The sequence below is a fragment of the Cucurbita pepo genome, chromosome LG18 (assembly GCF_002806865.2).
Source record: "Cucurbita pepo subsp. pepo cultivar mu-cu-16 chromosome LG18, ASM280686v2, whole genome shotgun sequence".
In the NCBI taxonomy this organism is placed as follows: Eukaryota; Viridiplantae; Streptophyta; class Magnoliopsida; order Cucurbitales; family Cucurbitaceae; genus Cucurbita; species Cucurbita pepo.
In genome coordinates, this window is record NC_036655.1 from 7,498,373 (window position 1) to 7,517,629 (window position 19,257).

The 19,257-nt window shown below is 40.7% G+C and overlaps 5 protein-coding genes across 8 annotated transcripts; 1 reads left to right on the forward strand and 4 right to left on the reverse strand.

Moving 5' to 3' along the window:
• The first annotated feature begins 1,374 nt into the window (after nt 1–1,374).
• LOC111779770 (vacuolar protein sorting-associated protein 29-like) lies at nt 1,375–10,557 on the forward strand. 2 transcript variants are annotated; one of them, XM_023659905.1, is made up of 7 exons: nt 3,096–3,182; nt 7,384–8,081; nt 8,173–8,287; nt 9,007–9,352; nt 9,517–9,982; nt 10,058–10,113; nt 10,215–10,557. In XM_023659905.1, exons 2-7 carry the CDS (start codon nt 8,039–8,041, stop codon nt 10,257–10,259), a joined length of 1,071 nt encoding a protein of 356 aa, XP_023515673.1. In that variant the 5' UTR covers nt 3,096–3,182; nt 7,384–8,038; the 3' UTR covers nt 10,260–10,557. The 2 variants fall into 2 exon arrangements, with proteins under 2 accessions (XP_023515675.1, XP_023515673.1); XM_023659907.1 differs by lacking the exons at nt 7,384–8,081; nt 8,173–8,287; nt 9,007–9,352; ... (1 more) ...; nt 10,058–10,113; nt 10,215–10,557 and adding exons at nt 1,375–1,603; nt 1,710–1,869; nt 3,804–4,423 and having other exon boundaries at nt 3,045–3,182.
• LOC111779771 (aldose 1-epimerase) lies at nt 4,799–6,385 on the reverse strand. The gene is made up of 4 exons (XM_023659908.1): nt 6,082–6,385; nt 5,942–5,991; nt 5,734–5,857; nt 4,799–5,645 (listed from the first exon to the last, which is right to left on the reverse strand). The coding sequence occupies exons 1-4, from the start codon at nt 6,242–6,244 to the stop codon at nt 4,921–4,923; spliced, it is 1,062 nt and encodes a 353-aa protein (XP_023515676.1). The 5' UTR covers nt 6,245–6,385; the 3' UTR covers nt 4,799–4,920.
• A 125-nt stretch (nt 10,558–10,682) lies between the features above and the next one.
• LOC111779769 (probable WRKY transcription factor 72) lies at nt 10,683–12,997 on the reverse strand. Of its 3 annotated transcripts, none has more exons than XM_023659903.1 (4): nt 12,824–12,997; nt 12,206–12,601; nt 11,890–12,003; nt 10,683–11,701 (listed from the first exon to the last, which is right to left on the reverse strand). In XM_023659903.1, the coding sequence occupies exons 1-4, from the start codon at nt 12,896–12,898 to the stop codon at nt 10,961–10,963; spliced, it is 1,326 nt and encodes a 441-aa protein (XP_023515671.1). In that variant the 5' UTR covers nt 12,899–12,997; the 3' UTR covers nt 10,683–10,960. The 3 variants fall into 3 exon arrangements, with proteins under 3 accessions (XP_023515671.1, XP_023515670.1, XP_023515672.1); XM_023659902.1 differs by having other exon boundaries at nt 11,890–12,012; XM_023659904.1 differs by lacking the exon at nt 12,824–12,997 and adding an exon at nt 12,713–12,804 and having other exon boundaries at nt 11,890–12,012.
• LOC111780560 ((-)-isopiperitenol/(-)-carveol dehydrogenase, mitochondrial-like) lies at nt 12,982–13,592 on the reverse strand. The gene is made up of 2 exons (XM_023660985.1): nt 13,100–13,592; nt 12,982–13,049 (listed from the first exon to the last, which is right to left on the reverse strand). The coding sequence occupies exons 1-2, from the start codon at nt 13,590–13,592 to the stop codon at nt 12,982–12,984; spliced, it is 561 nt and encodes a 186-aa protein (XP_023516753.1).
• A 323-nt stretch (nt 13,593–13,915) lies between these two features.
• LOC111779772 (LRR receptor-like serine/threonine-protein kinase FEI 2) lies at nt 13,916–18,450 on the reverse strand. Its single transcript, XM_023659909.1, has 13 exons — nt 18,171–18,450; nt 17,951–18,086; nt 17,792–17,863; nt 17,627–17,698; nt 17,491–17,562; nt 17,336–17,407; nt 17,149–17,220; nt 16,150–16,256; nt 15,851–16,024; nt 15,430–15,762; nt 14,838–15,089; nt 14,621–14,754; nt 13,916–14,548 (listed from the first exon to the last, which is right to left on the reverse strand). The coding sequence occupies exons 1-13, from the start codon at nt 18,250–18,252 to the stop codon at nt 14,324–14,326; spliced, it is 1,803 nt and encodes a 600-aa protein (XP_023515677.1). The 5' UTR covers nt 18,253–18,450; the 3' UTR covers nt 13,916–14,323.
• Nucleotides 18,451–19,257: the final 807 nt, after the last annotated feature.

The following is a 19,257-nucleotide window of genomic DNA, read 5'->3' on the forward strand; positions in this document are numbered from 1 at the left end:
AGTTGCTGTTTTCAATGCTCTTTCAAAGACATACTCATTAAGCTCTTCTCAATCACGCCTTTATTATTATTCATCAATAAAAATTTATTCTCTTTTTTTTACTTTATTTTTATAAATAATAAAGTAAATCTCGATAACATTTAACGAGGAGTTTTAGTAATCTATACGTTTGTAAAACATAATGGAACGTCTGAACGTGTTTATCATTACCCAATATGGTATATGATACTATGATTACACAGTGAGATCATCACGATCCATCACTACAAATGTGTACTATGATTATGGTCTACAATTGTCGAACAACGAAGTATTTCATCCACTTGTTTATGTAAATTGCAACTTGATATATTCTCAAATAATGATGAAAACTACCTTTTGAGAAATGTTGGGAGTAGTCTTACACAGGCTAATAAAGGGAATAGGGTTCCAACCTCAACGGTTGGCAACTAAACACGAGGGTTGCGCTCGTTGCGGGACTTAACCCAACACCTTACGGCACGAGCTGACGACAGCCATGCACCACCTGTGTCCGCGTTCCCGAAGGCACCCCTCTCTTTCAAGAGGATTCGCGGCATGTCAAGCCCTGGTAAGGTTCTTCGCTTTGCATCGAATTAAACCACATGCTCCACCGCTTGTGCGGGCCCCCNCTTACGGTACGAGCTGACGACAGCCATGCACCACCTGTGTCCGCGGTGCCGTAAGGTGTGGTTTAATGACGACAGCCATGCACCACCTGTGCTTTCAAGAGGATTCGCGGCATGTCAAGCCTTAGTAAGGTTCTTCGCTTTGCATCGAATTAAACCACATGCTCCACCGCTCATCATTTCTTTTGAGTTTCATTCTTGCGAACGTACTCTCCAGGCGGGGTACTTAATGCGTTAGCTATAGCACTGCACGAGTCCATACGCACAGCGCCTAGTATCCATCGTTTACGGCTAGAACTACTAGGGTATCTAATCCCATTCGCTCCCCCTAGCTTTCGTCTCTTAGTGTCAGTGTCGGCCCAGCAGAGTGTTTTCGTCGTTGGCGTTCAAAAGTTTATAAGTAACAAATATATCTTCGTTGGTATGGGAGGTTGATTTTATGCTCAAAATAGACACCATTGTACTATCGTGAGTCTATAATTCGTAACCCTATGTAATAGTAAAAAAAAAAAAAAAAACAATAAATTTATCATCAAACAAGTTAAAAGACATTTGTTTGGGCATTTGAAATAATTTTTACCGGAGGGTAAAAAGAAAATTCACATATCTAAACACATGCTTTACAAAGTTGAAGAGGTGGGTCAGTTTTGCAATTACTTTGAAAATGAAGGGTATTTTTGAGAAAACGTTTTCCAGGGTAATGTCAAGAACAGCATATCATAGTATCGTGATTTGACCTCCTCCGGTACCGATTCAACATTTCCCTTCGCAATTCCTATTTTCTACGTGTTAATCACGAAATCGCTCCGATTGCAGATTCTAAACTCTTGCCCAGGCACCAGAAGGGAAGAAACAAGAACAAGGAGAAGGTCCCAGAAGCCAATCGAGAAGCGACATTCAAGAGTTACGGAGAGGCATTTTCATGCCAGCTTCCGCCAATTAATCAAACCCCTCTGGTATTAATGATCAGGAAATTCTTTTTGATTCAGATTTATGCTCAATTTCTCAGACGATCAGCGTCTTGGTATGTCTCTCTTCGCTGAAACATTTTGTTTTTGACAGAATTGTAGAAAGTGGGTTTGGAGTGAGGATGGTGTTGGTGTTAGCTTTGGGGGATTTACATATACCGCATAGAGCCCCTGACCTCCCCGAGAAGTTTAAGTCTATGCTTGTTCCTGGCAAGATCCAGCACATCATCTGCACTGGAAACCTTTGTATCAAAGTATGTTCAAATCAAATCTTCTTTCTGGATTTTTATCTTTCCAGCGACTTCTATTGTGGTACTTGGTGTCCTGAATTGTTCTTCTTTTCGGTCGCGGAATGTAATATCTTACTGGAACTTTTTATCTGCCTCTGTTGGTGCATCTGGAAGACCATTTAGAATCAACTTCCAATACATGTTAATTGACAGAAACACCATTAGACTATGTTTTGAATTACTAAATCCACTATTGTTTTCTATACGTTGTCGGGTTACATTGTGGCTTATGAACTCTAGGAAACGTGTATTAGATATATAAACTACGTAGACTAATGTGTCACCCCCTTAATTGTCGAACTCTAACTTTTCATGTCAATCTGTCATATCCTAGCATTGATTCTTCCCCATAGCATTAATCCTACTGATGATCCTACTAATTCTTGGGTCTGATTTCAAAAAAAATTTCTTCAATTAGTACGTAATTCTTCTGTTTTTTATTTGATGCTGACCATATCATATTTAAGTCTCCCAAGGATCCATCATCTAAGTAAGTGAAGAGGCTACTGTTAACATCCTTTTGTACCATTGGATTTGTTCAAGATTTGGATGACTTTCTAAGGGAATATGCAGTGAACTGCACAAGTATCTTAGTATTCTGTTATGGTGGTTGTAACAACACTAACCTAGGGTAGCAGTTCAGTCACCTGTTTATCTATTTATTGAAGTGCTTAGCTAACCAGCATTTAAGCTCACCCCAATCTTGTACTTGAACTGCAATAACCAAAGTTTCTCCATTGTGTGTACTGGACCCTTGGTTATTCTAGTTTTCCAACGAAATTTTTACAACTTTTAACAGTGAACTATGTTTAATATTTTCTCGTGCTTTAAGTCCAAATGTTAAGCTTAGTGATAACTCATAGAAGATCTTAGATGTAATGAAATAGAAAACTGTGGATTCAGAAGCCTATTTAGGGAAACTTGCTTGTACTATATATCTCATGGCCTCTATTTGGATCTCTGTTCATCATATATGAGTTCAGACTTTTGGGGATTTGATCATTTTGTTTAGCACCAACTTGCATATAATTTTGTTTAATTTATTCGTACAAGAAGTGGAGCTTTGTTGTTCAATTGGTTTATATTTCCTTGGGAGAAAAATTGTTTGATGGTACAAAGTTTTCTAATGATGTTTCCAGGAAGTTCACGACTACTTGAAAACTATTTGCCCTGATTTGCACATTACACGGGGTGAATATGATGAGGAGACTCGCTATCCCGAGACAAAAACTCTGACTATTGGACAATTTAAGTTGGGTCTGTGCCATGGGCATCAGGTATGGTTTGTTGCACTTTTTCATAATCATCATTCCGTATTTTTTGTTTAACAAATAACAAAATCCATGTTACTAGCCAAAAAATTATGTTTAGATTTTCACCATTGTGAGGGATCATTATGAATGGTTCGGATACAGTGCTTCTATTACTAATGGGATTGACTTGAGATTCTGTTAGGTTTCCAAACGCAGAAAACATAAGAAAACACCAAAAACTAAAGTGTAAACAAGTAATGCAAGATCCCTTCCAAGCCCTAATTCACCCACCAAATGCTTAACACCCTCTATTTATAACGAAACTCGATATCCACCTCCCAAATTAATGTGTAACATACCCTTATAACATTCCTAGTTGCATTCCTAAACACATTCCTGCTTTCTTCTTTCCGTATCTAGAATCATAAACTTAAGAGCCTGAATATTGCAACTTCTGATTCATTCTCTAGTAACCATGAACACAAAGTTGTTTTTCAACTAGGTTCAAACAAAACTTCTGCTCTACAGTATTTTCTGCCAGAAGTCAACATTAGCAAATAGGTGGTGTAACATTGTAGAATTCTGCCTACTCTTTGTGGTAGTTCACATCATGTCCATGAATTCTATTTGTTACTGGCTGGCTAGGTTATTCCATGGGGAGACCTAGACTCACTCGCCATGATGCAGAGGCAGCTAGACGTAGACATCCTTGTCACTGGTCATACCCATCAATTTACAGCTTACAAACATGAGGGAGGTGTGGTGATTAACCCTGGATCTGCAACAGGTGCATATAGCAGCATCACATATGATGTCAACCCGAGCTTTGTCCTCATGGACATCGATGGCCTTCGTGTTGTGGTCTACGTTTACGAACTGATCGACGGGGAGGTTAAGGTAGACAAGATTGATTTCAAGAAGACAACCACGCCAGCTCATTGACCGGAACAAATTGGCATTTATATAAAACATATGAAGTTATTTCTTTTCTGGAGTTGTGATGCATGTTAAACCATGCTTAATCATGCTGCAAAGATGCTGTTTCTGGGGTGATTGATCCCAGAAAAGAGTTTTAGGTCTTCTGTTCTGGCTCCTTGTGACTTTTTGTGATAGGTGATGAGGTTTGCACAGAAGTCCTTGGTTGTTCTTGTTGTTACCCTGCCTCCATTTCTCGGTTTTGAACTCAGTAAAAAATTGGTTTAATCCAGTGAATTCTGATGGAACTACGAGTTCAAATATCATTGTCATGTGTTTGTGGGATTAAATTGGGTATTATTCCCCTTTCTTAAATAAGACTGATTTGGGTATATCCAAATGTCTACATATCAAAATCTAGCGCCAGAATTATGACCCTTGGCTACTTAAGAAAACGAAAACGATGCCCTCCCAAAACGATTATTTTCATTGTCACCATACATCGGGACCTAGTCTTTCTAATCATCCCTATAGGTATTGGTCAACTCCGACTTATGCCTACATTTAAACACTAGAGGTTGGGTTCTCGTTGTTTTTTTTTTCCTAATGAATTGATTTACTTAAAAAGTTTCACCTTTCTATAATTTTTTTTTATGAAATATAGGGATCTTGGAAGAAAAAATAAAAGGAATTTACAAATATTAAGAACTGTAAAGATAAAAAAGTAGTGAAACGAAAAGAATTTTATATTGAAACCATTCCATGTTAAGAGTAAAGAAAAAGTTGAAACAGGGCTCAAACTTAAGAATTGAAAAAACATGAATCCAAATCAGAGCAGAAAAGGGCCTCAGTCAGAATGAGTGGTGAACCTATAAACCATAGCATGCATGTAACTCTGCCCCGGGGTCACAATCTGCGACGGAAAGTTAGGATGGTTCACTGAATCCGGGAACCCCTGAGTCTCCAAGCACAACCCTGCATATTCCTTATACACAGCCCCATCTTTCCCCTTCACCTCTTTCAGCTGATTCCCAGTGTAAAACTGAACCCCCGGCTGGTTACTCCACAGCTCCATCTTCCTCCCCGACACATTCCCCCAAACCTCTGCCACCTTCTTGAAATGCTCGCTCCCTGTGTCGTCCACCACGTAGTTGATGTCGTATCCGCCGGGGACATTCTTAATCTGCGACCCGATCTCTCGTGGGGTTAAGAAATCAAAAGGGGTTCCTGCAACGGGGACGATTTCGCCGGTGGGAATGAGCTCGCCGTCGACGGGAGTAATCTTTGAGGCAAAGAGTTTGATTTTGTGTGACAGAATGTCGCCGCTCGAATGCCCGTCTAGGTTCCAGTAAGCATGTTGGGCAATGTTCACTGGGGTTGGTTTGTTTGAGGGCTTGGCTTCCATTTTTACTCCAAATTTGTTGGTATCGATCAACATGTAGGTTACTGACACCGGCAGATCGCCGGGAAACCCTTGTTCGCCGTCGAAACTGTCGTGGGTGAATGTAATGTGGCTGTCGTTCTCATAACTCTCCACCTTCCATATCACATCTCCAAACCCTTTCTCCCCACCTTCACAGCCACAAAATCAAAATTATCAATGAATTTGATCGCAACACATAAAAATGTTGAAAAAAGAGGAAAATGAGAGAACAGAGACCATGGAGCAGGTTCTTTCCATCATTAGGAATGAGTTTATAAAAAACGCCATCGATACCAAACTGAGCTCCTCCGATTCTATTCGCCACACGTCCAACAATGTTCCCAAAGTAGGTTCGATCACTCTGCCAAAACAAGCAAAACAAAATCAACCCCTCCATTCATTTCCCTACAAGAAAATGACCCACAAAAGAACAGAATTGTCTCACTTTAAAGTCATCAACCGATGGGAAAGAAAGAACAACGTCGTCCAACTTCCCTACAACAAATCAAAAAAACACAACAAAAAACATGAACAATATCATAAAGTTTGAATGCAATGAATGTTCTGAATCAGAACCCAACGAACCATTTTTATCAGGGAGGATAACAGAGAGAATGGTTGCACCATAATTGGTGAGCTTAATAGAGAAATCTCCCCTTCTCAATTCGTAAATGCCAACCTCGTTTCCATTAACAAACCCAATGGCTGCAAAAACTGAGAGAAGGATCAATGGGAGAAGTTTCGCCATTTTCCCTTCCTGTGTGTTCGAAGGGGAGAAATGATGTGCTGATTGGGTGAAACGAAGCTCTCAGGATGTTTATATACAGCGATTCATCCAATTTTGGATAAGTTTGTTGGTGATTTGCTGATTTTCTTTACTATTTTGTGGATTGAGATAGAAACTAAATCAAGTTTTGAGTCTTTGTTTCTATTTTTTTTTCGATTCCAATCCAATCTGACCTATTCTTCCTGCTCTTTTTTCCATCTGTTCTACCCATATACGTTGTTGTTGCCATAAATGAAACGGGTCTTACCTGATTTTGGATTAATTTCCCGAGTTTAATTAAACTGCATTTTAAGTTATTTATACAAAAGCTATTGTTCCAAACATGCTATTAATTTTTTTTTGGATTGTTTCACATCTTTCTTTCAAAATTCCATTTACTAATTTACCATAAATGTTATTGTTTAAACATCTGTTATCAATATATTATGGATAAGAACTCCATATCATATATATAGATAAGATTTTAGGGTTTAAGATTGCAAATTTGTACTAAAACCCTAATTGCTCATCTTATTTGGTTTCTATGCAAATCATTTATTTGAATGATTGATATATCATTTGAATATTGTATCTAAAGATGAGAAAATGATTCATGGGCTCCTCGAGCGACCTTGATGAACACATCCTCTAATGTTGTGTCTGCATTCTCCACTGTGCACTTCAAATAAAAAATATTGTCTGCTTTTGCTCATTACGTGTCAAAACGCGTCTTATAGGGAGAAGTTCTCACACTCATATAAGGAATGCTTCATTACTCTCTCCAACCCTAAACCCTAACAATTAAGATCCTCATCGGACCAGAATGAAATAGTGCGGAGGCTCGTAGATTCTTCAGTCTTCCATAGAAGAGTAGGTGCTCTCTTCCTGTGAATTGTTCCCATAGCTTGTTATCTAACGTGCAACCATTGGCTTCCCTGAGATCTCTCTGTTTGAGATCAACTTCACCGAAACGACGTCGTTTTGCCCTTTGTCCTGCTTTCAGTATGTGCATTGTATATTTTCAAATTTTATACTTATACTTCATAGTTGAATGTCTATTTTAAAGTATGGTTTGTTCTAAAAGAGTCCAAAATGACATGATTGGAACTTTGGTGCAATAGGTGGGCCATGAGTGAGTGGGTTGCAGAGTGGGAGATGGGCCACACAACCTGAGGGGTCCGCATCCCAAGAGGTCAGTCCACTAGTCAAGCCCAGAGGAGGCCCATTAGACAGAGCTCATCTTCGCATCAACCGCAAAGCCACGGTTTCAATCTCAACGGCTTATAATTTTAAATTTGAATTTCGAATTTGTGAGCGTATGTTTTTGACCTTTTCTCTTTAAGCATCAACAAGTCGCAGTGGGGCAGGTCAGGTAGCCGTTCGACACCTTCCTTTCTTCATCACCACCGTCCGTTTTCTTCTTTATTCCCGCGCCGCGGTTAGGAATTTTAATTCCTCTCTTAATCCTCCTCCACGTGTCATCATTAACGTTTCATAACCAGCGTTTACTCGAACATTTACACGTGTCGCTTCCACAGCGCGAGTACATACATGAAATATTTGAGTTTAAGATATGGATGACAGTTTCCTTACTTTCCCGCCTAATTCCTTTTTACTGTTTATTTCATTTTCTGAATTTGACTATAAATTCCCCATTCCAAGAGCTCCACTCACCGCAAGGATTTGTGTATACCAACTAGAATCATTGTCGCTTTCAATCGGAGCGGGGGAGAGAGAGCGGAAAATTCTACTTTTCAATCCCAGATTAACAGAGCCATGGAAGAATCCATCAAGGAGCAGCAATCCACTCCACTTCCTGGTTTGATTTGCTGAATTTCCTTGTAAATTTCTATCTGTTTTTTCTAGTTTTCCTTTTTTTTTACTGAACTTTTGTGGTTTGAATGAGTTAGGAAATTCAGCGAGACCGAAGCTTCAGCGCTATACTTTGCGATCGGGGACCAAGTCGAAGGAGGAGAAGCCTCCTGTGCGTGAATTGTCGAATCCTCCTTCTTCTGCTTCAAGGAGGTGCTTTCTTCTGTTTACTTCTCTGATTTCTCATTGAGGATGTTTATCTGTTAATTGATTAGATATTTTGAAGCCTTCTGTGGATCATCACTTTTCAAATCTTTCTGTTGAGACGAATCTTCTGATTTTACTGTAATTTCCGTTGATCATGCTTGATTATACTCTCGAATAGCTGTTCTGAGATCATAATAAGAACTTCCCTCATTTATATACTCGTTTCTAATAGTTAGAATGAATGTTGGAAGAGATTAAGAGAGAGAAGCTTACGTTTTTAATGAGTGGAAGGAACGTGAAATTTTTTCATAAGATTTAGAAATGCAACTTTACAGTAATCTGCTGAACCTGAATTATTACATGATCCAAGAAACAATCATAATTGCCTGTTTTATTTCCTTTTGTATTTGACGTTTTTTTTAAAAAAATTCTATTTGATTTGCCTTTTGGATATGTCATTGATGTGGCCTGCATACTAGTAGAACAATGTTTCATTTTGAATGTACTTTTTTTTCCGTAGTAGTTTCCTTTTTTTGTCTACCTAAGTTCTTCACTCAGAGATATACATTGGAAATTGCGTAGTCTGAATTTTCTTTCCGTTTCTAGTTACTGTCTTCATCTTCAACAAAACTTTGTGCAGTATCTAACTGTTCTGTTCGTCATTAATTCCAAATTCTTCCCTGTTTAAAGCACTTGAGATTAATTGTTCTTTGATTCGAGTTCAGGGGAAGATCTGTGTCCAGTGTGAGTAAAAGTGTTGGAGTCCTTGATCTGTCTGCCAAGGACAAATATGCTAAACCACCAAGAAGGCTGTCTATTCCAACTAAAAATGTAAGCCCAACTCGAAAATTAGTTGGCAACATTACGCCAATATCAGAGGTCCGGAGGACTGCCAGAAGCCAGGGGAAAAGTGACACACCTGTTTCTGATGTTTCACGGTCAAGCAAGAAAAAATTCAACCTATTGTCTTCTACATCATATTGGCTATCACAGATCAAGCTCTCTGAAGCTGCTTCTAAGCATCCTGTGTCGCTTGGATTTTTTAAACTTGCATTGGAGGCAGGGTGCAAGGTAATAATTCCGTTTTCTTTAATTTTGCCTTGCTCTGTTTGAGTCTGAAATTTTCGGATTACTGAAGTTGGCTCCTCTAGTAATTATGAAAGCTGTTCTTTTAGTTAACCCTTTACTAGTTCTTAAATTTTTCTTCGCTCTGTAATTATGAAATATAAAACCAGCCTCTTCATCGGATGCGGGAGGAACTAAAGTCCTACATAGATCGTTGCAACCTTGATGAAAGTGAACAAACGGTGAAAGATTTGCTTGAAAGCTACAATTCAGCCGAAGAAACAGAGCAACTGCAGGATTCTGAAACCTTTTCTCAGGGACCTGAATTGGGAACAAGGTCTTCAGATGAGGAAGTTCATAGCTCTTCATCCACAGTGGAGCCTAGGAAACTCAAACCAAAATCCTTGAACACCGATGTCACCAAAACTACTACCCCGGTCACTGGGGTCAAGCAGAGAAATCTTACTACAACACCCACGAATAGGGGATTTTGGAATAAAAATGCTGCCCCAAATTCAACTTCAGAGACAGCGAAAAGATCTGTGAAGAAACAGCCTCATAAGCCAAACAAGCAAGAACCCATTCAAGTAAAGGAAAAGGCCAAGAAACATGGAAAGAAACAGCTCAGCGACAAGGGTGAGTGCAAGAAAATCATTTTATTTTTATCATTTACAACAATTTAACAGATTGATATTTTATATTTATCTGCAGCTCCAGGCAGCACAAGCCCTGAAGAAGATTCAGTGCAATCAAACAAAGAAAATTTGGTATTTCTTTTAACCTCAAGGTCCACAACACATCTTTAATCCAATTCGTCCCATCATGCATGATGAACTCTTGCCTTTTTTTCTTTCTCTTGTCCTGACAGGAGTCTCCACCAATTGAAGTGACATCGACAGAAGAAGTGATATGAAGAAGATTCTAGTGTTTTGTCCCTGTCTTAGTAGTTTGTGTGTGTTTTGAAGTAGGGTGATTTCTTTCAAGTACAGGAGAGATGAAGTGAAAGTGTCAGCCTGTGGTGTGTGCTTTCTTCTGGTCATAAACATAATAGTTTCTAAGTCATGTCGTCTTTTGCTAGATACATATACAGGAGGTATTACTGTCATCAATTGTATTGAAATCTTTGATAGTTGATCCATTGTTTTTAAAGTGTTTCAGCTTGGAATTTATAGAATCAATGTTCTCTGATAATGATTTTAAACACTCTTAAATATGTGCTTGTCCATGACATGCCTCTCACCCTTTTCTATCTTCCCGAAGCCAACGATGTAGGCTTGCTTGATTTCTGAGATGATCTTGCAGCTGCTGGGGCATGGTGAAGTGTAAAGAATGAATAAAAGGACAAACTACCCTATAAAAATATTAAAAGGACAAATTGCCCAATTGTGTAACATCCCGAGTCACTACTAGCAAATATTATCTATTTTGATCAATTACTATCCGCCTCACGGTTCTAAAAATGTGTATGGTAGGAAGAAGTTTGATGGTGGATCTCACAGTCCACTTTCATGGAGCCTAGTGCCTTGGTACATTGCATCCCTTGGTGTCTGGCTATTACACGAATGGGTTATTTACAAATCTCATTATGTTGAATATTTCATCATCCATCCATTTTCACTTGCCATTTTCTCTACTATCCCCAGGAGATGAGGAAGGACTCTTGGAGGTGGAGCATGATAATGATTTAGCTGCCTCAAACCCCATACTTCCTTGTTGAGAGCTTAAACTTGATGATGCACACACATTTCCCTGAGGTTCTTCAACATAGCTAGCCATTGGAGGAGCTGTCTTGCTCCCATTCCCGCCGCCGATGATCGAGCTCAGGGCAGCTGCCAATGCCGAATGGAAATTCGGGTCAGACGTAATCGCCTTAGTTGCTGCTGCAATCGTGTCCGGTAGAGGTGACGACAATGGCGGGGGCGGAGTTGAAGATTTGGAAAATTGTTGATGACCGGCTTGATTGGCATTGCCATAGCCATAGCCACTGTTACTATTGTTCCAAGGCATGAAGCTGTATTGAGAAGAGCCAAAATCAAGAGGAAACTTTGGGAGATAATTAGTTGAGGGAGAGTTTGAAGTGAGGTCTAAAGTGATTGTGGGATGGTTGAGAGAAGAAGATAGCGTTGAAGAGTTTGGCAAGTAGAATCCCTTTGAATTTGTGTTGTTAGAGAGATACGAGTTCAATCCATGGAGATTCGCCGCAGCGGTGGCGAATGAAGAAGGGCCCGAGAGGAGCATCGAGGCGGCAGCCGAGGTGGTGGAAGCCATGGCCATGGCTGAAACAGGTAGAGGATGGTTGTGAGTTCCTTCATAGGTGGTGATTAGTATGGAAATATCATCAACACTCATTTGCACCTGCACATTTTCATATATAAACACTCCTTTTTATGAAATATATTTTAATTTTTGTTGGCGTCGATACGATAGCATACGAAAAACGATATTGTAGCTTATATTATTAAAAGTCTGTGACTTTTTATAGCGTTTTTTTTTTATAGCTATAATAAATGTTATAATAGAGTATGAAATTTAAAGTAAATTACCTGTTTCCTAACGGGACATGAGGGTGCACTTGTGCAACGATAATAAGCTCTAGGGCAAGGATTTCCTTTTGCCGTCTTCTGCCCGTATTTCCTCCATTGGCATCCATCGTTCATCTGCACCAACTGGAATGAATGAGAATAAAAATTTTACGACCCACTTCATCTCGTTGGATGATTGTTCATCAAAATTAAGAACGAGAATAAAACGTAAAACTCACTCTTAACAATGTAGGGGTCTTTTTAAAACATATGAACCAAATGAAAAGTTTAGCTGATGAACCAAAGACACGTGCAACTAAGTTTTAGGACGACTAACCGGGGCATCACACCGGGCTCTCACAGAAACCCTAGGTTTCTTGGGAGGATTGTGCCGAGAAAGTTCATCTTCTCCGGTGGGGGGCGCCGGCAAACCCAGAAAGCCCACGTTTTGAGGATCTGATTTTGTTGGTGAGGAAATGTTGTTGAATAATCTTCTTCCTAATGTGAGTGAAACCACTTGGTCCATTTCTTCAACCTCATGGTTACGTATGGCAATTGCAGTTGTTTGTGTTGACTTTTTTGGTTCTCTGAGTTGACCCATTTCATGGAGCTGGAGCTGCCTTTTCAGTGTCTCGTAATTCTTCATTGTTTCATCCAAACGTTTCTTAAGTCTCTCGTTTTCTTCCCTTACTTCCCTCATTTCTGCTTTCGTCCTTTTCATTCTTTCTTCATCCTGTCCATTAAAAAAAAAAAAAAACATGTTTTTTAGAACTAAACGACATGATACGATGTAACCCAATTATCTAATTGAGTTTAGTTGACTAATTATGCTTCCATTAATAACCTTGGGCCAAGTATGAGGATATGGGCCTGCTACTTATTCATAATTTAGGCCCAATGCGATGAGAAAGCAGGCCGAAAGGCCCAATAAATTAAAGGACAGGGACGAAACTACCGTCGACCACAAGGTCATGGCCCGTGACAAAGGCTGAGTCATCGGAAGCAAGGAAGAGCACAGCGTCAGCGACATGACTCGCCTTCAACGCTACACCTTCCAGCCTCGACATTCCTCTGTACGCTTTCTCGACGTCCTCCATTCCCATTCCCAGCGACCTACATGTCGCCGCCGTCGCTATCCCACTCGGCGACACGCAATTCACCCTTATTCCCTTCCCTCCAAGCTGCACGCTCGCCGATCGCACCAACCCTAACACTGCGTGCTTCGACATACAGTAGTCCGTCCTCCGTCTACTCCCCTTCGCTGCAGCCACACTCCCCGTGCACACGATGCTCCCTCTTACTCCCCCTTCAACCATCGCCCTAGCCGCATGCTTCACGCACGCCGCCATCCCCTTCACGTTCACCTCGAACAGTTTGTCTGAGGCAGAGAGATCCAGGTCCAGGATTGTTTGGTCTTGGCTGCTTAATACTCCTGCGTTGCTGAACATCACGTCCAATTTTCCGTACTTTTTCACCGTTGATTCCACCATTGATTGCACTTGATTTTCGTCTGTTACGTCGCAGCGGATGTAGCTACACCTTTGGCTGCCGATTGATTCGGCGACTTGGCGTCCTCGGTCGTTTTGGATATCGGCGATTACGACTACTTTGACGCCGTTGTCGGCGAACAGACTTACGGTGGACTCGCCGATGCCGCTTGCTCCGCCGGTGACAATAGCTACCTTGCCTTCAAGTTTGAGCGGGCTGGACGTGGACTGCGACATTGTGAATGGTGATCTCTACCAGGTATTCCACGAAGGCTTGACTGAGGGGGGTGGGGGTTTATCTATGGTGTGTGATCCTAGCTTCTTAGACAACTCCAATTGTCCTTCAGCCATGATTAAGATAATGTTGCATTACAGTAATAATTATACAAATAATTGCCATGAGTTGTAAAGATTGCTGCGATTTGACGGCCTTTCAATAACTTTTTATTTTTCCAACTCTTTATCTCTTTGGATGCAATTTCTCGTTTTTTGGTTTTTTTTTTTTCTTCTTTCGTGTCAATAATAAATACACATATGAAGAAAAAATCGTACTCAATGTGTGAAATTGAAGAAACTTTTCAATAATAGATCATTTGTAGCTTGAACGAAATGGTATCAAAGCCTAAGAGGGTGGCCCGAAAGGAGGTGGATCATGAGATCCCATGGTATCAAAGCCTAGGAGGCTGGCCCAAAAGAGGTCAAAAGAGGTCACAAGGATGGCAGTCGATTGTGCATTTGGGATAGCACTGCACTTGTTGTTGCAGCACGTAAAGCCATCCCTCAGTCAAAAGAACAATCGCCAGAGGAAGAAGTCGGGGGAAGGCAAATAAGAAGGAAACCCAAAATCACAGGAACTGTCATCAATAGACTGAAGAAACTTCCATGAAACTCAACTCCCTCCCGACAACAACGTGGGTTGATGAAAACTATTTGAAGGGAACTTTGTTAGACCTCAAAGTTGCTTACATTCATGAATAATCCGAGTGAGACTCGGAGTAATTGCTCGGGCAGGGCGACATAACCTCTCGCTCTAGCAGCTGCAGTACTTGGTTCATTGTAGGCCGCATAGCCGGGTTGCCATTAGTGCACCTCGCCGCTATTTCGAGAATTGCTTCTAATGTTTCCACATCTGCATTCTTGCACCTATTATCCACTATGTTCTCCAATTGGTCTTCCCCTCTCAGGGTGTTCAACTATAAGACCATACTCATATTTAGAGGTTGAAAAAATGCAAGAACTTGAAAATGGTGCAGAGATTAGCTTACCCAACCAACAACATTTAGGCCCCTCTTTGAGAAAAATGCATCACTTGGTCTCTTCCCTGTTACAAGCTCCAGCAACAGCACTCCAAAGCTATAAACATCAGACTTCTCAGTTCCTATCCCACTTTGCAAGTATTCTGCTCAAGAACATTTAGTTATAATTTCAGAATTGAAGTTGAATCGCCATTGTTGCTTATAAGAACGATAGAGGAAATTGGACCTGGAGCCAGATAACCAAATGTGCCAGCAACGACTGTTGTGATATGGGAATCCCCATCAACCGAAAGCTTTGCAAGACCAAAGTCAGCTACGTGCGCCTCTAAGTTCTCGTCAAGAAGAATGTTGCTGGATTTTATGTTGCAGTGCACAATCTTTGGACAGCAATCATGGTGCAAGTATGCCAGTCCTCGAGCGGTGCCGAGCGCTATGTTTAACCGAGCACTCCAATCCAAACACTTTCCGGCTCCATGTTCTGCAAATAATGAAAACATAATATTACAACCAATTGAAAAGAACAATAAAGCTTCCACTTTCTAGAGTTTCATACTCAAGATATGACCTCTCCGATTTTGTTCCCCTCTCCCATCGATATGAAATCTCACAAATGATATCAAAGCTAAAGCGGTGTGCCAATGAGGACATTGAGCCCTCAAGGGATGGATTGTGATAGCCCACATCGATGGGTGCGGGGAACGAAGCATTCCTTAAAAGGATATGGAAACCTCTCCTTAACAGACGCATTAAACCCTTCAAAAAAAAAAAAAAGTCTAAAGAGGACAACATCTATGGCCGGTCAAATAAGAAAATGATACCGTGCAAGAAATCATCCAAGCTACCCTCTGTCAGATAATCATATATCAGAAGCTTTGAAGAAGGAAGCCTGCAATAGCCACGCAGTTTCACTATGTTTATGTGTTTAATGCTTCCCAATATCTCCAATTCTCTTTCAACTACTTGCTCTGAACCATCCTGAGTCCTATCTATTTTCTTTACAGCAAATGTTCCACGATCATTCATGACCATCCGATACACAGTGCCTAACCCGCCCGAGCCAATAACATGTGTCTCATTAAGGCCCTCCAGCTTCTCTATGATCTCACATGTTGGATATGGAAGATTGCCATGGAATGTAATAAGCTTCTCACCTGCATTGTGTCGTGAGGGTTGTCAATTGCGTCATGTATTTTGAGATAAAACTAGAAGAACCAGATTTGAATAAACCCAATAGCTCACTTGGTTCGTAGTTTCTTTGCTTCTTAACTTCCATGTAACTCTTTGCAGTTCGTTCTTTCTTTGACAGCAAACGAGTCCACATGAACACAATAAGTACGACCAACACGAACCCCGCTGTCGATATTGCACCAATCAACAGTCCCTTCAAGTAATGAGAGGATCGTTTTGCAGGAACTGTAACATAAAAAAAGAAAAAACTAAATTAGTATCCCATTCTGTTGATGAAAACAAGGTCACTGATTCATCTGATTGCAATATGATTGTGGTAATAACTTCTTTAAAGTGAAATGAGAAATTGCCTGCAGCTTCATCACTTTCAGCATGTGGTAAGACGGCAGGAAATCCCAGTGAGGTCTGGCACGGCTTGTTCACTTGCCGGCCACAAAGACCTTGATTGTCAAGGAACCTGCCACATCAAGAAACCATCAACATGAAACCATCCACTTGCGTAGAGACCAAGCAGTATAATAATATTATCTCCTCCTAACACCCAACTTCTCTTTGGAATGCCATGAACAAGCCTACATGGCCACTTCGTTGATCCATTGCATACTCCTAAACCATGCTGGTATAAATCCTAAAACTAAATCCAAACCCATAACCTAATTGTGAGATCCCATGTCGGATGTCGGTTGGAGGGGGAAACAAAACATGTTTTTATAAGGGTGCAAATCCTCTCCCTAGCAGACACATTTTAAAGGCCAAAACGGATAATATCTGCTAGCGGTGAGCTTAGGCTATTACAGATGGTATCAAAGCCAAACATCGGGCGGTGTGCCAGCGAGGATGTTGGGTCTTCAAGGGGTGTGGATTGTGAGATCCCACATCGGTTAGAGAGAGGATGTTGAGTCTTCAAAACATTCCTTATAAGGGTGTGAAAACCTCTTCCTAGTATACGCATTTTAAAACCGTGAGGCTGACGATGATACGTAACGGGTCAAAGCAGACAATATTTGCTAGCAGTGAGTTTAGGCTGTTATAGATGGTGTCAGAGCAGACACTGGGAGGTGTGCTAGTGAGGACATTGAGCCCAATGGAGGTATATTGTGATATCTTACGTCGTTGGAGAGGGAAACAAAACATTCCTTATAAAGGTGTGAAAATCTCTCCCTAGCAAACGCGTTTTAAAATCATGAGACTGACGATGATATGTAATGGGCCAAAACGGACAATACCGGCTAGCAGTGAGCTTACACTAACATAACATAATGGCAGGAAACTAGTTATTCCAAGTATTTGGCATAGACAAAGGATTTCAACATGTATATTAAAAGAGTGGGCCTTGAAAGTGTACGTACGAGTCATTCCCAAAGGTGCTAAGAACTCCAATATCTGGGATTTCTCCAAAGAAAAAGTTGGTAGATAAATTCCTGAAATGAGTACCAATTAGCAAGAACCACAAGAAGGATATAATACTTATACCAATATGAAGAACTGTAGGCATGGAAAGTTGACGTCAATGCAGCTTAAAAGATTACAACTTACAGATTGCGCAAGTGTGTGAGACGACCAATTGATGATGGTATGCTTCCCTTAAAGGAATTGCTTGATAGATCCCTACAGTTAAATACCAGTGATAAAAACTGAGTGGCAGAGGTAAAAGGTTTCCTACATGCCAAGGTAAGTATGGAGTTTCTTACAGTATGGCAAGGTAAGAAAGGTTTCCAATATTTGATGGAATGCCACCTTCAAGATAATTAGCCCTCAGGTACCTGAATCAAAATAATGTATGATCTCCTGAATATACAAAAATGGTGGAGGGAAGACGCTACTTACAGTGCTCTAAGTTCAGAACAATTAGCAAGTTCATTGGGGATGTATCCATGTAAGCCGTTTTGGTGGAGAGCCCTGATTTGACATGAGAAAGAACAGACACTTAAGTGAAGTGTATTACTCGGTGATATCACAATAGAGAAGTAAGGCGCTTGTAGAGATGCTTACAGTCTTTGCAATCTGCTAAGTTTACCAATGCTGGGAGATATAATCCCTCCCAGTTGCATGTATGGTAGATTACTGAAGACCCCGCAAACAAACAAGCATACACAACGATTATTAAATGAATGCTCAAAAGATGGGTTAAAAGGGAATGAAGTGACATACATTGAGCTGACACGAGAGTCCTGGGGATGGCAAGAGATACCAGTCCATTGGCAGGGAGATTCATCTGAAGGGCTCCAATTACTGAGAGCGTTCTTAGTGTCATTTAAACCACTTTTGATTTCCAACAATGTTAAACCTAAGACATACGACAAAGTGAAACCAAACCCCATTGAGAAAAACATAAACCCAGAAGAAAACAGGGAAGATGGGTAGGGATTACCATCTTCAGTGAGAGAAACAGAGCAGTGGCTTAAAAGGGTTGCTGCTACAATCATGGAGAAGACACAAATGAAGAGACCCATTTCGAATGACTTTCCCAACCCGTTTCTAAAAGTGAACTACGGATTATGAATCTCTTGCAGAAGGCAGTCACCGGAGCTCATTCGTTTTAGGCGAAGAACCAGTTTCAAAAATGGTTAAGACGTTTGACAATACAAAGCTTTATGATCTGACATTTACAGATGACGAGGGAAGACAAGTTTTTGAATGGGCATGGGAAATCGTGGGGAAAAGCAGTGGCTGTTTGTCCTAAGCTGAAATTTTTATTAAAAACAAAGTCTTTGAGATTCAAAATTCATATTGAATGACGAGATATCTGTACTGTTCCATAATCTCTGGTCTTTTTTCTAAAGAACATGACTTTTTTAGCATTTACAAGTTACAACATCAGGGAAGTGTTCACTTTTGAAGTGGGATTATTTAGAGATATAACGGGAAAGGTGGCGTTGGGTGCGTTTGTTTCAAATCAGCTGACCGATTTGAACTTCTTAGTTGCTTAGCTAAACAGTGTTTATTCGGTTTCAGCCCAGATAACACAGCCCACTTTTCCCCTAAAAGCCAAGTCGTTCAAGTCCCTGCAGCCCAACAGTAACGCCCAGCAGATATTATCCTCTTCGAGCATTCTCTTTCGGATATCTCCACGGTTGTTCTCCTCCTCAACCAATGTGAGAACCCAAATCCACCCCCTTTGTGGCTAGTGTCTTTACTAGCACACCGCCTCGTGTCTACCCTTTCTTTGGAGAACAGCGAGAAGACTGGCACATAGTTCGGTGTTTGGCTCTGATACCATTAGTAACGCCCCATATCCACCGTTAGCAGATATTGTTCTTTTTGGGCTTTCCCTCTCGGGCTTCCCCTCAAGGCTTTAAAACGCGTTTGCTAGGGGAAGGTTTCCACACCCTTATAAACGATGGTTTATTCTCCTCTCCCAACTAATGTGGGACATCACACCAACTTTCCATACAAATAGAGAAAAGTATACTCACATTATGCATAATGCCCAAACTAGCAAACATCCACGGAAACCA